General features: G+C 41.4%; 1 protein-coding gene across 3 annotated transcripts in view; it reads right to left on the minus strand.

Moving 5' to 3' along the window:
- LOC116671907 (glycogen debranching enzyme) overlaps positions 1-15,412 on the minus strand; it is a 51,618-nt gene that overhangs the window by 23,504 nt on the left and 12,702 nt on the right. For 2 of the 3 annotated variants that reach the window (XM_032503389.1, XM_032503391.1), the window contains 9 exons: positions 14,610-14,712; positions 14,384-14,481; positions 13,633-13,772; positions 8,961-9,148; positions 6,338-6,461; positions 5,376-5,539; positions 3,980-4,081; positions 3,487-3,636; positions 2,006-2,156 (listed from right to left, as the gene is read on the minus strand). In XM_032503389.1, the coding sequence (XP_032359280.1) occupies positions 2,006-2,156; positions 3,487-3,636; positions 3,980-4,081; positions 5,376-5,539; positions 6,338-6,461; positions 8,961-9,148; positions 13,633-13,772; positions 14,384-14,481; positions 14,610-14,712 (1,220 nt within the window). Of the gene's footprint in view, positions 1-2,005; positions 2,157-3,486; positions 3,637-3,979; positions 4,082-5,375; positions 5,540-5,724; positions 5,849-6,337; positions 6,462-8,960; positions 9,149-13,632; positions 13,773-14,383; positions 14,482-14,609; positions 14,713-15,412 lie in introns of all 3 variants that reach the window. The other variant, XM_032503390.1, reaches the window with a different exon arrangement.

A 15,412-nucleotide genomic window follows, 5' to 3' on the forward strand; every position in this document is an offset into this window, starting at 1 on the left:
GTAGGCTAGTACTTCACAAAACCTGTAAACAGACTACAATGTGTAAAATCAGTGGAGTTCCCTCTTAAGTACTGTATGTAACGAGTATATTAGTATTAGTCCCCTCTCTCTGTCTGCAGGGCTGCCAACTTTTCCCAAAACCTTGGAGTGAGATTTGGGGGGCAACCCATATTTTGCCACGTACAAAGCAATTTTTTGGGGTCTTTATCCTTCAGGGTTTAAATTGTGATTTGTGATATGTGGGGGGTGGGGTTCTCCCTAGGGGGGTCTGGGGGTATGCCCCCCAGGAAAAAAATTGAAAAATAAACCATAAGGGCACTTTCTGGAGAGTTTTTTTGCAAAAAAATGGAGAAATCAAGTGTTACATGATATGTGCAAAACTGTAGGGTTAAGAACCTTTGCATTGTTGTAGGCTAGTATCAACAGGTTTTACGGCATTCAGCATTTACATTATATACATTATTAACTTCTTATGATATAAGAACTGACCCAGACAACGTGCCAAACATAATGAACCACATGAAGAGACAGTAGCAAATCTCATCAACAGCTGAGAAGATTTGGGTCTGTGGGGAACAGGTCCAGGGGTCCCTGGTGTTGGGACAAGGGACCCAAAGTTAAATTAATGTTGAGGGATCAACTAAGACCACTGAAATTCTAAAGAATAAGAACCACTGATCTACATAAATTCTTATCCTTTAACCTTTGTGCCAAGGTTCAGTAATGTTTGGCCCTCATCCTCTGGGCCCCACTTACTGGATTTACTTTTTGGGGAAAAAAAGACTATTTGTTCATTCATAAAACATCAAATTAATTATTTACAGTTACATTTAGAGATGCACCGAGGTTAGAGAAGCACAATAGTGGCCCAATGTTGCAGTATAGTTATATAGTATAGTGTATATATGTAGTATATATAGTATAGTATATATAGTATAGTATATATAGTATAGCTCAGATGTGTTTCACCAGATTTCTGCCCATGTTTACAACTTTGTGCACATTCAAAATATAACTCCTCCCATCTCTGTTGGCCGAGATTTGGAGAGTTGTAATATAGTCTGCTGTGCATGTCATTGCTCCGCTGATATGGTGGATCTCATTCAGACCGTCTGACACAGAGGCCCATTTGGGTCTCTGGTCTCTGACAAAGTTTAGAGGAGGCTGTACGCTGCGCATTATCGGAGGTCTACACGGATGCAACGCGTCACTGTCCACAGCAGAGCAGGTCCACTAACATGAACTGAAGTTGCTACGCTACCAGCCGCGCTGCTCACCTCTATTGTTACAGAGAGAGTGGACACGAAGCGACGAACGGGTCTGTGATACTCAGAGCTCATACCTAAAGCCGGGGAAATGGGATGGATCGTAAAAAAATATTCTCAGTTTGCGACAATTCGAAACTTTCACAGACAGGGAGCGCTCTTGAACCCCCTCACAGTCTCTGAAAGCACAACTAGTGGCTAAACAGATAAATCTATAGATAAACTCATCTATCAGAAATTTGACCGACCGGGTTGACACTTCAGCGTGAGAAATCTGGGGTGTGGCGTGTGAGCGTGTGAAACCAGTCAAATGCGTGTGTCTCACGGCCAATGCGTGAGAGTTGGCAGCCCTGCTGTCTGTCCCTGCCAAAACCCACCGTCCTCTCTTTAAGCAGAAACCCAAGACCAATGAATTTGCCATCTCTGAGATTGGATTTTCCTTGACATGCATCAGCAAAACCACTAATACAAAGAGAAATAGTTGTTGTTATGGTCATATCTATTTTTTTTTCTGTTTTCTTTTTCAATTGTTTTGTTTTGTGTATATTGTTTTCTCTATCCATCTATCTATCTATCTATCTATCTATCTATCTATCTATCTATCTATCTATCTATCTATCTATTCCTATACTGTATCTTTCATATGAATACCTTTGTTTGTTTATGCTGCCCCTTGCACCATAAAAAACAGGAAAAAAATATACGTGCTTTGGATCTGAATATGGTAGTATGACTATCACCTGGTATGAACACAGATGAAACATCTTCTTTATGATGTTGTGTCTCTGGGTTCTTCATCGCCCTTCGCAGCACAGCCACCACAGACTGGTGGCGGCTGGGACAGTGTCTGGTCACTGCTACCACGCCCTCATCCAGCTGCTCCACGTACACCTGCACATCCAACCAGAAAGGCCAGGTTTCAAATATGACAAACAAACACAAGGGGGGAGGGGAGAAATATATATAGGAGATATATATTCATATCTATCTATGTCCTATGTGGGGGTTCTGACTTCATTACATATGAAGGATATTTTTTTTTAGATTCAATTGCCTCTAGTTTTGTGTGCAAAGTTGACGCTATGGGACTGAAAAGATAATTAATCAAAAGTAAAGTAAGGCATTTTATTCCAATACACTTGTTGTCAAATTCAATTTATATCTCCTCACGGTCACCAAGCTCTCTATTTTCTGTGTGAGGCAGAAAAAAAACTGGTGTAAACACACAGTTAATACATTGAGTAGATGGGCCACAATGGGGGACAGACAGACAGACAGACAGCCGAAAGTGCTGTGTCATGGTTAAAAAAAACAGCAGGTGTGACTCATAAGCTGCTTGTCATAGTGGGAGAGATAGATCTCAGAGAATGACAGCACACTGCTGGCTTTCGTGCTTCCCAGTCAGAAACCTTAAACTCTATTTCTAAAATCTCTTCACTTTGAGCATTCCAAAACTTGGCTGAAGCTGTAGTCATGTTGTTATTGTAAATAACGTTAAACATTACTCGTATTTCACATTTTAAAAAACAGTTTGTGCTCAAGACTGGATTAAGCAAAATAACATTGCAGTGATTAGGAGAAGAGGGTCACTTGTTGCTTTGAGGCAGATAATTATAAGGTTTACAGTCTACAAGAGCACAGCTAAAAAAGACAAGAATAGTTACATTGACATAACATTGTGTATGACAAGTAAACTATGAGGGCGTGAGAACAAGTTGTAGAGGTTTTAAAACAGTTTTCCAAGGCTTTCCACTCTGGTGATGTCATCCCCCACTCATCAGTTATGCAATACTCACTCCATTACAAGCACAGAAAAAAGCTTGTGCGTAGTTTCTGTCTCCCCCATGAGGAATTCTAAGTAACGACAACAAAATTGCCTTCCATGACCGTAACTGACTTTTATTAATATCAAAAAGTTACGCACTAAAGCGTTTAAAGACACATTTCTTAAAAAAATTAGAATCTCAAAACACTAAACTTGTTAAAAGGGGGGATGACATGCACCAAAGGACCACAGGTTGGACTCTGTATATGGACACATGCACTACCAAGTGAGCTACCCAGGCGCCCAAGGGACTGGATTCTACTGGACTGGATATCACTCGCTGGATCACTGACACAAGCCCTCTCATCTGGCAGACCTGCCCCCTCCCCTAAACCTGGACCCTTTGGGTTCGAATTGACATTGCACTGTAACAGAGACCTAAGACCTGGAACAGACCTGAGTAAAACCTTCAGCAGCCAGCTTCTGGTGAAGCCGGTTCAGTGCCAGCTTCCCAGCCAGGATTCCGGTCTGCAGGTTGACCTGGTCACATGTCCGGGCCTCAGAGTTCCAGCAGGTGTACTCATGATCATCCTTCACTGCTGAGATCTGTACAACAGACGGAAGATCCAGTCCTGAACAGCTCACAAAACACATCAGAACGCTCAGTTTTTTCTGTTAACTGGTAGATCAGACTATGTTGTTATTATTTCCAGAGTTGATTTGTTTGATCTCCACCAGAGTTGGGATGAGCTTTCACAGCAGCCCAAACCAACTGGACTATTAGACCAATTGCAACAGGGTTGGTTTTAAACAGACCAAACGAGGCAGGTGTGAAAGCAACCATACTTAAAATGTGAACACCATTTGAGATTCAGTAAAATTCATGTACAGTCAACAGTGACAGACATGCCATGCTATGCTGGGGTACTTTACGTGCATTTGATTTTACCTGACAAGGAAGCAGCTCATCATATCCTCTGATGCTGCCTGTAGCACAGCAGGCCATAGAAACCAGGGTGGATCTGGGCAAGAAGTCGAATACCGAACACGTCTGAAACACAACAGGTTAAGATTGGCCTGTAGGGTTAAAATCAACAATTCGGTAAAAAGCTTGATATTTACAATGTGGTCATTAACATTCTGTCAGTGTTATCCAATGACATTTTCTAACGAGGTGGGGCTTTTTAATTGCATTTTGGGAGAATAAATCGAGATGGTAAGTCTAAGTCTAAGTCTAAGTCTAAGTGTCCACCCCTTAGCCCCACTCAAGACAATTTTGATAGAAATGCCAATAAGCCAGAGCACGTTTTTCTCCCAACCTAGAATGCTGTGCTAGAATGACCTTCCTCCGCAACGCTGTCTGGCAATGTGAGACTACTGCCAATTCAAAGTGATCGCTTTGCTATTGTTTCACATTAAATGCTTTTTAGAAGTGAATCACATGAAGGTTTTCAGCTAGCAGGGTTCCTTCCAATACATTGGCCAACGTAACCCAAGGTTACTCTAAATGGTTCATGAGTTCCAAAAAATGCTCTTGGTTTTTTTGTATAGGTTGTAACAGTTGATCAAAAGGTTCAGGAATTTTAAAAGGCAGCCGATAAATAATCTAGACAACTACTCATGGCACTAGAAGAAGTAAGAAGAAAAAAAGCGGTTTTTTTGTAATTGTTGCGGGCAAACATCCTTGTTTATGCGGCATGTTTTCTTGAAAAATGTGATTAAATATGTAATAATAATAATAATAATAATACATTTATTTATAGAGCGCTTTCCATCAAAGTGCTTTACAACAAAAATACACTTTAAATGCAAACAATACAAAATTTAAAATCGAGACATTAAAAATAAATAACACTATACAATTACATCAAAGATAAATTAGCAGTTAGGACTCATACGCTGCGGTGAATAAGTAAGTCTTAAGCTTTGATTTAAAGACCCCAATTGAACATGCCAATCTGATATCTACTGGATGTAGGATATTTACGCAATTTTATACGATAAAATTGCAGGAACTTCAACAGGCAGTCCTAAGAGTTATAATATGTATGTATAAAAAACAAATTTTATTAATCTAACATTTCAATATCAAATGTAAATTTGTAAAAAAACGTTTGATCTTCCCATTGAAGAATCTTATAAGTAAGGTAGTCAAACAGGATTCACTGTGCCTTCCACATGTACTATATATAATATCCATTCGTTTTCGTCCTTCCGGCCTAGTTTAACATGCAACTCAGTTGTATACAGTATATGTAGTAAGGGGTCCCTACTCTGTCTCTCTTTAAGCAAAGACTCCTTGGCCTATAAAACGTTTAAGACCCCTGTCCTAAATGAAAGCAGACCTGGGAGGGACTGTGATTGCTCGGGCTGACATCCATGAACATGGTGTGAGCGACAGCTGGGATCAGGGGCCGAAGGCTGGGCTGAAAGAAGGCACCTACAGGCTCCCCGCAAAACCAGGACAGCGAGCCCTCCTCCTTCTGACGGTCTGCTGCACCCAGAGCATCTGATGGAGAGACAGAGGAAAAGAAGCTGCCTCACATCACATCAGTCAGGTCTGTAATCGTGACAGGACTTACTGTATACAAAAACATGCAATCCCAAAGTAGTGATGCAGCATGGGATATGCAGTATGTCATGTAAAAAAGTAGCATTCCAAATTCCACACACACTGCTGGTGTGTTTGCTTACCTCTGATGAGTGAGGTAATGCCCAGCCTAGTCACACAGACTTTCTGCAGCTCCTCACTGCTAATCATCGGCTCAGCCACCACATACAGGTCTGGCCTCAGAACACGAGCCTGATCAAGCATGTACTGCAGAGCCAAATCACAGCCAGCATGGTCACCCCCACACCATGCAAAAGTGGGCACAGAGTTGAGATCAAAAAGAGAAGGAAGGAGACAGAGATATAGCAAGACGAGTGACAACAAAATGCAGGAAAATGATGAGGATGCATAGATGGACAGAGCAGATATGCAAAAAGAAAAGAAAAGATTGAACATGCAGCATGCAGATTAACCATGATGGGAACGTTGATGGGAACGGAGAAATGAGTGAAAATAGTAAGGGAGCGAAGGATATTTAGTTATATGGCATATGTAACAAGATGCAGATGCAATTGCATTAAAAAAGCCAAAACAGACAGAACAAAAAGAAGAAAAGAGATTAAATGTCATTCCCAGATCATATGAATCACTGAAAATCTTTACAATCCAGCTGACTTTTCAGTGCTTTGTTCAAACTGCATTTTCCAACAGAGCAGCGAGCAGAATGAAGCGAGGCGACGGAGTCAGGGTCAGTACCTCGCACCAAAGTGGTGATTCCCAGGCGGTTTATAAAGAGATTGTCAATGAGCTGACTGCCGGTAAAGCGATCAGCCATCACATAGAGGTTAGGCCTGATGGCTCTGGCTGCTGTAAGCATTGCCTACAGGGACCAACACATTAAGTACACAGCAATTAACCTGGTGTCTATCCATCATAGTTTAACGTGTGTGTTTCTTACAAACCCATCATACCAACTCACTGTAGGAATGCCCCTTAAATGCTTCAGCATTAACCCAAAGAGCACATGTTTCGGACGGCAGAATGTGTAAAGCCAGCAGTAACAACAACGAGAATGTGGGGCTAATAAAAAATAAGCATGGGTTGCGTGGTTTGTTTGTGTACCGGTCCTCTCTATGAGGGGCCGTCTGGGACATTATTCATGGTTACCTCACACACCTACAAGTGAAATGCTCTCGCACACAGTGCAGAAATGCTTTCATATACACTTCTGAAAAATTATATTATCACATACTATACTGAAACCTCACACACATACAAGTGAAATTCTCTTACAAACCATTGAAACACTCTCATGTAAACTACCGAAACACTCTCATACACACTACTGAAACTAGTATGAAAATAGCATATGTGAGAGCATTTCAGTAGTGTACAGTATATGAGAGCATTTCAATAATGTGTGAGAGCATTTCACTTGTATGTGTGTAAAGTAATTGTGAATAATGTCCCAGATGGGCCCTCATACATCACTCTGGACACCAATATATTGAAATATACCAATTATATTTTAATGTACTGTACGTACAAAGTACCAAGAAACAAGGAAAAGTCAAAACCTAGTATATGGCTGAACTTTGTATGGTCAATGTTCTAAATTACAGAATATTATATGAATAGTCAATGGTAGTGACTGCTCCTGAATCCTGGATATTCACTTTTCATCTGCAATTTTCTGTACTTGTCCCAGTAATATTTGTTCTTAAATTGTACTTAAGTAGCATAATACATGACGTGGTTAAAGTTTTAATCAAAACATAAAAAGGACTCTCCATACCTTGCTGTGAAAGCCTCCTAGGGACGTAATTAAGGACTATTCGTGGCTAATTATTTTTGAAAGAGCGTTGGTTACGTACCGTAAGACTAGATTCTATGAGAAGACGGAGCACTCCAAGGCCATCCTTTGTGGGTTCATCCCTCGCTAGCGTAACACTTAAGATTTTTAGTCCACACTAGTCCACACGTACTATGTGGGCCCACTTCTGTCTCATATTGTTTATAGATTGGGATAAGAACAGACAATTGGCTTCAGCTAGTTAAAGCTTTGATGCTGTGCTTATATTCATAGAGTCTGAAGTAATTGTACATAACTGAAGAATTTGAGAGGTGAAACAACTTCAAGAATTTCTAGCAAGTCCAGATGCTTTTGCTTATTACAGAAAGGAACTATTGTTCTATTTTGTATAGGCTTTGCCCTATGAACATTGCTAAGGGGTGCCTCAATGGGTCCGTCTGGTACCCATGAGCACAAACACACACCCACTTAATGAAAAAAAACACTAACCAGCCCATACCACGCCAATGCGTCACAACACAATAGAGTACACAGTACACAGTACATCCTAAGTGCAGAGGTCCGTTTTCCGGGCTCAGCCTCGTAGTACTTAGGCGTGGACTAAATGTCTTCAGTGCTGTGCGAGCGCGAGCAAATGCCTTTTGAGGGTGATGACTATACAAAATATAACAATGGCCAATGGGGAATCTCCAACACTTGACAGACGTGTTACTTCTTCACTCACTCAGTAAGTCAGTGACAGACTTTAGTGTTTATAGGTCTGGCCGCGAGCTTAAAACTCATAAAAGTAGGATGAGTTTTTTTTGTCATTCAGCAGGACAGTGTGAAAAAGATATTTGTATCGTAGGTTGAAAGTATTGTAGTGAATGTGACACACATAATTCACCCATGTTACAGTGCCTTGCGAAAGTATTCGGCCCCCTTGAACTTTTCAACCTTTTGACACATTTCAGGCTTCAAACATAAAGATATAAAAATTATTTTTGTGAAGAATCACCAATAATTGGGACACAATTGTGAAGTGGAACGAAATCTATTGGATATTTTAAACTTTTTTAGCAAATAAAAAACTGAAAAGTGGTGCGTGCAAAATTATTCGTCCACACTGTACGGTTTGATTGACCGCTTGATCTGCTCGTACTCAACGTTAAAACGGCTACAGCTCTACAGCTGTGCATGTGCTTGTGAGTGGCTGCCTGAAGTTTCAAGTCACTTTTTGCTCACTCTGTATGGCAAACACACTCTGATTACACTGCAATCACACGGTAAATACAAACCAGTGTGTTGCCGCGCTGTACTGTGTGTACTGTGTCCTCTCACTTAAGGACTTCTTCTTTTGCATTACTCGTTTCTAATTTGGAGACCTTGGCTATTGCTTTGGATGCTCAGGTACTTCAGCTAGAGCTAGATGCTCTTTTAATGGAGAGAGGGAGGACAGGAGTAGCAATGTTTCTGGTCTCCAAGATCAAAGATCTATATTTATCACACATTTTGACAAAACACCTTCAATAGTACATGCTCAGGAGGATTTTTATCATCTGTGGTCGCACAGAATGGTAGATATACCTCAGCCACGTGCAGAGGGGTGGACAGGCAGTTGACCACGCATACACCGGAGAAGACTTTGGCTGTAATCTCTGTGTATGTCTTCATATGAGCCCACAGGTAACGACAGTCCTCCGGTTTCTCGCCATAACGAAGCTTGATAGTGTCAGCCTGACAGACCAGTTCTCTCCGCAAGTAAGCCTCTGAGCCTGCGGAAGACAGGAGAGGAAGAAATGACAGATTAACGAACATGGTGGTACAAATATCTCTCTTTTTTTGTGTGATTTCCAGGGCTGCCTGTGGAGATTTGGCAACCATAAAGACACTCTGTGGATTTTAACACTACTAGCACTGCATGGGTCTGCATTTAGATGTGCACGTGGGTGACACAGTACATATTTCTGCTGATGGCTTCCTGAGGTTAGGGTGCTATTACCTAAATAAAGAAATTTCCACCATAAATTGATGCAAAACGAGGCTGAAATTGGTAAAGACATTTTTTTACAGAAAGCAGCAAATTAAGTGTTTGACAAACAAAATGTTCAACAGTTGTTACATAAAGTAATTGACAGAGCCTAAAAACTAAAAATATGCCAAAAATACAGATGTGGTATCCAGTATAGTGCAAATATTAACATCAATAACAATAATAATACAAACATAACTGCTACTTCTAAAAGTAATAACGATGTTTGGCTGATGTACTTCTCAGATGACACCACAGTGGTTAGTCTCATTTCAGAGTACAGAGATACGGTCCAGCAACTGTCTACCTGGTGCTCATCAAATAACCTACTGCTGAACACAATAAAAACCAAGGAGATCATCATAGACGAAACAGCACAGCCAACGCCCCACTGAGTCTGTGTGGAACGGGGTTCCAGCTTTCTAATTTCTGGGAGTACACATTCTCTTCAATTCAATTTTCAATTCAATTTTATTTATAGTATCAATTCATAACAATAGTTATCTCAAGACACTTTACAGATAGAATAGGTCTAGACCACACTCCAGAATTTACAAGGACCCAACAGTTCTAGTAGTTTCCTCCAGAGCAAGCAACAGTGCGACAGTGGCGAGGAAAACTTCCTTTTAGCCTTCCTATGGTGTAGGGTCCGACGGACCCGTTTGAGTTTAACATGCATAAAAGCACTTCATACATTTGTTTTTTGAGTTGAAACTTTTGACTTTGTCAGGGACTTCCATTTAAACAAAGTAAAATCTTTTTTTTGTTTTTACTAAATTATAAAGTGCTCTGGTGAAAAAAAGATTTTTTGTGGTTTTGGGGGCTTTTGTCCCGGGGTTAAAAATTTTCTATTATAAACAAAAAATGCCCAAAAATTAAATCATACCAAGTCCAACCCACCCTTTTCCTCCAAAACGGGCTTAATTTAGGGGTTTTCTCTTTGCCTTTTGCAAGAACAAAAAAAGGGGACTTTCCCGGTTTGTAAAGCCTTTTGAGTGGAGGTGGGACTTGCAGGTAACATCCCCAAATCACAGGATCAAGAAGAGGGAAGATTTACTGTAAATGAAGTTTGGATCACATCTTTGCTGCAAGAGGAGAGGACAACAGGATTTTAGCGATGGAGAGGCGGGGCCTCTGAAACGAAGATATGTGGAGTAAAAGGGAAGAAACAGCAAAAATGACAGTTGAAGAGGGGCACTGGTGTGAAGCGCCTGCGAATTATTCCAATCCAAAAATGGCACACCTTGGGTACATTCCTCCTGATGTGCATGGAAGGAAGCTGCTGCAAAACTCTCAAAATGACCCCCTGGGGCACGGGTTTGCGTGAAAGAAAAGTGACTCAAGACGGCTTTGACTTTTTTCCTTTTCACTAAAAAAAGTCATAATTTGCTATGAAAAAAACCTTGAGGGAAAAAAAACCTGGCAAAACAGGGGAAAAACATTTATGAGACTACGGATGCCCTACTTGGGTTTCCCCCTTGCTGGAGTTTACAGACCAGAAGAGGCAATGAGGTTTGGGATGAAACAAGGGCCAAAATATTTTCCCGGGAAAAAGTCTCTTCGGACCTTTTGATGATCTCAAAACCTCAGATTGACAACGAGGGCCCAAGCAAAATCTGCAGTTGTCCTATCAGGGGTTTTGGAGAGAGGGGGCAACTCCTTCCCCTGATGTTCAAACCCGGGCCAGGGACAGTGGAGAAAATTTTTTCCCCTTCGAGGGGAAAAAGCCCGTTCCGGGAAAACATGCCCAGCAAGCCAGGCAAATATGGCATAAAAATCTGGGCAGCCTGTGATGCTAAAACAAGCTGCTGCAGACTTGGTCAGACAGCTGCAGCGGTCACCAAACACGCCATCCACATCCACAGCAACAAGAAGAGCATCAGCATCACCTTCCCCCTCATCAGCCAGCCCTGCCTCAAGCACTCCATCCACATCCACATCCACAATGCCAGTGGGACCACCTCGCTCAAAAAGAAAGAGGTGTCAGGTCTGCCCTAGCAATATGGACAGAAAAACCTACATAGTGTGCTTCACCTGCAACAAATATATCTGCAAAGAACACACTAAAAGTGTCACTTTTTGCAACACAGCACTAAACACACACACACACAGGCATGTGTTGTGGTTTGGGTTTGTTGGGGGTTATTTTCCCCGTTTGGCTTCCCTGTGTTTATTTCTTGGTTTTCCTCCCGCGTCCCCGTTGTGGTTTGTTCTTGTGATTCCCGGTAAGTGTCTGTTTGTTCTACTTCCTGTTTTTGATAGTCAGCTTCCTGTCTTGTCGTGTCTAGTCTGTCTAGCTTCACTTGTTTCTCTGATTGTCCAGCCCCGCCCTAATGTGATCCACCTGATGTCTCACCTGTTCCCCGTTACCTCATTACCTCCTGTATTTAACCCCAGTGTTTCCTTTGTCTCTTGTTGGATCATTCCAGTTTTTGTTTGCCTGTTTGCGTCGTCCGGACTGTCAACCTTGCCGTCTCCCCGTGTGCCACCTGTTTGGTTTTCCTAGTCGTGCCTTCTTATTCACCTGTCCGCGTGCCTACCTGTGTTCCTCGTCATCCTGCCTGCAGTCCTGTCATTCCCTGTGAGTTTTCCCCACGCATTTTTCCCTGTGGCCTGCTCACCTTCTACAGTGCCTGCGTTTTTCTGTGGAGTGGTTTTTTGGACTCACCCTTTGCTTCTTATGTTTTTGGACTTTGTCAATAAATCATTCCTGCCTTGCCTGCCTACTCTGCGTTTGGGTCCTCCTTATGCCGTACCGTGACAGCATGTTCTTTGCACAGAGTATTGATGAACAAGTACTTGATTCTTTTGATGTGATTTTCTCGATTGTTTTTGTTATTTATTGCAAATCTTTGTTTTATTGTAATTTATTATTTATGACTGTTCTGTTTTTCATATTGTTAAATATTGTATTAAAGTTCTATTGTGTGGGAAAAAAAGACTTGTTTTTTGCCCTTTTCTTGAATCAAATATATACGGGTCCAAAATGACCCGAAACACCATAGATGTTACTATTTGATAATATTAAAATTAAAATCTTTTTTTGTTGAACATTAAAAAATTTGTTTTAATATTCTCAGTTACACTCAGGTAAAGAACTGATTATTTTGTGCCTTCTACTCTTAAGGTCATTTGACCACTTTTATGACATTGAAAACGAGGGGTATGCTGTTAAAACAAAGGCCCAGGGGGCCACAAAAAAATATTAATACCAATCTTTTCATGGATAAGGGAGCCCAACCAGCTAAACAAGAGTTAAGAAAACATTGGATGATAAAAGATTGTTTTTTAGGGTTATTTTATGGCTAATTAATACAGGGTCAAAATGACCCGCTAACACTACAGATGGCAGCAGAAAGCTAACACCAGAGGAAGGTTAGCAGAAACCTCGGTCAGACCCAGGCTCTTGGTAGGCGGTGTCTGACGGGCCGTTGGGGTTGTGGAAATAACAAAAACAGAAAAAATAGTAGTTTGTAGCAGTTCTTTGTAGTAGTTCATGGCATAGCAGGGCACTGTGCAGCATTACAAGGCACAATAGGATGTAGCTGGGCACCGCAGAGTGTGGCAGATGAACCTGGCACCGCCCAAAAGACCGTGGGCTGCCCTCCCTGGAAGAGCTCGCTAACTCCTGCTGCCGTAGCAGAACCAGATCCATTCTCAAAGACACTGCCCACCTTGCTCACCACCTGTTCAACCTACTTCCCTCTGGTAGACGCTACAGGTCACTGAAAGCACGCACCGCCAGACTAACAAACAGCTTTTTACCCTGGGCCGCGCGTTCACTGAACAAACAATAACCCTGGGCAAATAGCCATTTCCCACCCCCAACTCATCTCCCATTCCATGACCAACCATACTAAGAGTTATGCTGAAACCGGCTGCTATTTACACAGATGTGTGCAGGAGGGTGGGTGTTGTCTGGGAGGAATGGGAGGGCGTCAGGTGTCTGTCAATTGCCTGTATCCCAAAATACATGTGTTGTACATGTGGGTGGGAGAGAGAAAAGAGAGAGTGAAATGTATGTAATGTAGAGGATGGGGGGTGTTTGTTTGTGACATATTTTATTATTTATTTTTTTAAAGGCACTGATCTGGAGCTGCTCAAGATCAGTGCTTTTACAAAATATAGCTTGATTGGTTGAGTGATTGATTACTTCAAATAATTAAACAAGCCACAAGGGTATAGGGTGATGCATTGGTCACTTTGGCGCCTGACAAGTTTGTTCACCTGGTTCAGCCCAGTTCCTGAGCGGGTCATTTCCTTTCACAAAGCCATCATGGGCCAGGAAGTGACACGCCTTGTCTCTCTGCTCCATCAGCTCTGTTTCTTCATCGAAAGTCATCTCTTTAAAGGGGAAGTAGAAATACCTGGAAGAGGCACAATAACTGGCATGTAGATCAAAACATAATATGCAACCAAGTGATATTATTCTCTGCACATTCTCTAAATCATTTTTCCTTTTTGAACTTTTTGCACATCACATCTACATTTTTGTACATACTGGATTTAGCAGTATCCTGTGTTAATCCTCCCATTCAGCCTGTATGTATGTACAGTATGTATGTACACTAGTATGTGTGTGTAAGTATGTACTGGATGTATAATTTAATTCTGTAATATCATTTGCTTATTTAATATTATTGTTTTTATTTACAGTATGCACCATCAACCAAAGCAAATACCTATTAAGTGCTACTTTCCTGGCAATAAATATATTTCTGATTCTGATATTACACTTTTTAATGACATACATTATAAGAATCTCTCAGAATTATTTAAAATGACAATTTAGAGAGACTCTTACATTTATTTTATTTCTATACAATACCCCCACAATATTTCCTTGGGCCTTTTTCTTGTAGGATTCATTTTACAGTCAATGACCGTTCTGTACCCATTTTTTAACCCAAGATAGTAAAATAATTTATAAATCCTACAAAATGGTGACTTTAACGGGTCAGAGGGTTGGAGCGCTTACCTGCTACAGAGAGGGTACTTCCTTGTGACCGGACCCAGCTTTGGCCCCTGATCAGAAAGACGCTCATAAACTACATTTTCCACAATGCAGTTGGTCGCCTGACGAGAAAAAAACAGCAATGGGGTTGGACCCAAAAGATAGTTTGGTCGGCAATTACTGAAAAGGAATGTGTTATACTGAAAAATCACACACACACACACACACACACACACACACACACACAAACCTGCTGTGCGTGGTGGTTCATCTCTTTGTATAACTCCGAGTTCAACTCCTCCAGTCTCTTTTTGAAGCAGATACAACACTCCTGGATGTCTGATGGGCTCATACTGTTACCAGAGAGAGGGAGAATTCAGTTACATCAACACATCTGCCATTGGCTAGTCTTACATCTCGACGGCGCTGTGGAGTAAGGTCTGGCTCTAACGCACATACATGTTCTGGGGTGAGAGGAAAAAAAACGCTCTGGGTTGTTTGCATTTCTTTAAACCAATCACAATAGTCTCAAGCGACGGTGGCTCTGTGAAATAGTCTTGGGAAGGATCTTGCTTTGGTGGTCTTAAGGAAAAAGTCAATAGTAGCTTTCTTCAGGATACATGGAGGTTTTGGGAGACTTTGATCTCTTACACACAAGCATTTATTGATCTCAATCAGGGAAATTAAGGTAGACAGTACAGTTTCTGGGGTGTCTGAGGTCCTGAGCCTTTTCCTGATGCTTATGTTCCTAGCTCCAACTATCGAGTATGTGATATCTCAAGATAGCGATGGTGCAAAAGAAAAAATGGTCACCTTGAGCATAGTTTTAGGCACATGAGAAACTATGTCCACTTGTTACACTGCTTCCACTGACCTCAAAAGGGAGATAGCCCTGAAACAAAACATTCCCTTATCTATGCTGTACATACATACATACATACATAGGCTCCCTGATTGAGACAGGGAGGCAAGGACAGGACAGATTTGGATGACAGAGAGTGGATGTCCTGTCCTGTGACCTGTGATGACCTGATGTCTTTTGCTTTAGTGTCA

Source organism: Etheostoma spectabile, chromosome 22 (genome assembly GCF_008692095.1).
Source record: "Etheostoma spectabile isolate EspeVRDwgs_2016 chromosome 22, UIUC_Espe_1.0, whole genome shotgun sequence".
Lineage (NCBI taxonomy): Eukaryota > Metazoa > Chordata > Actinopteri > Perciformes > Percidae > Etheostoma > Etheostoma spectabile.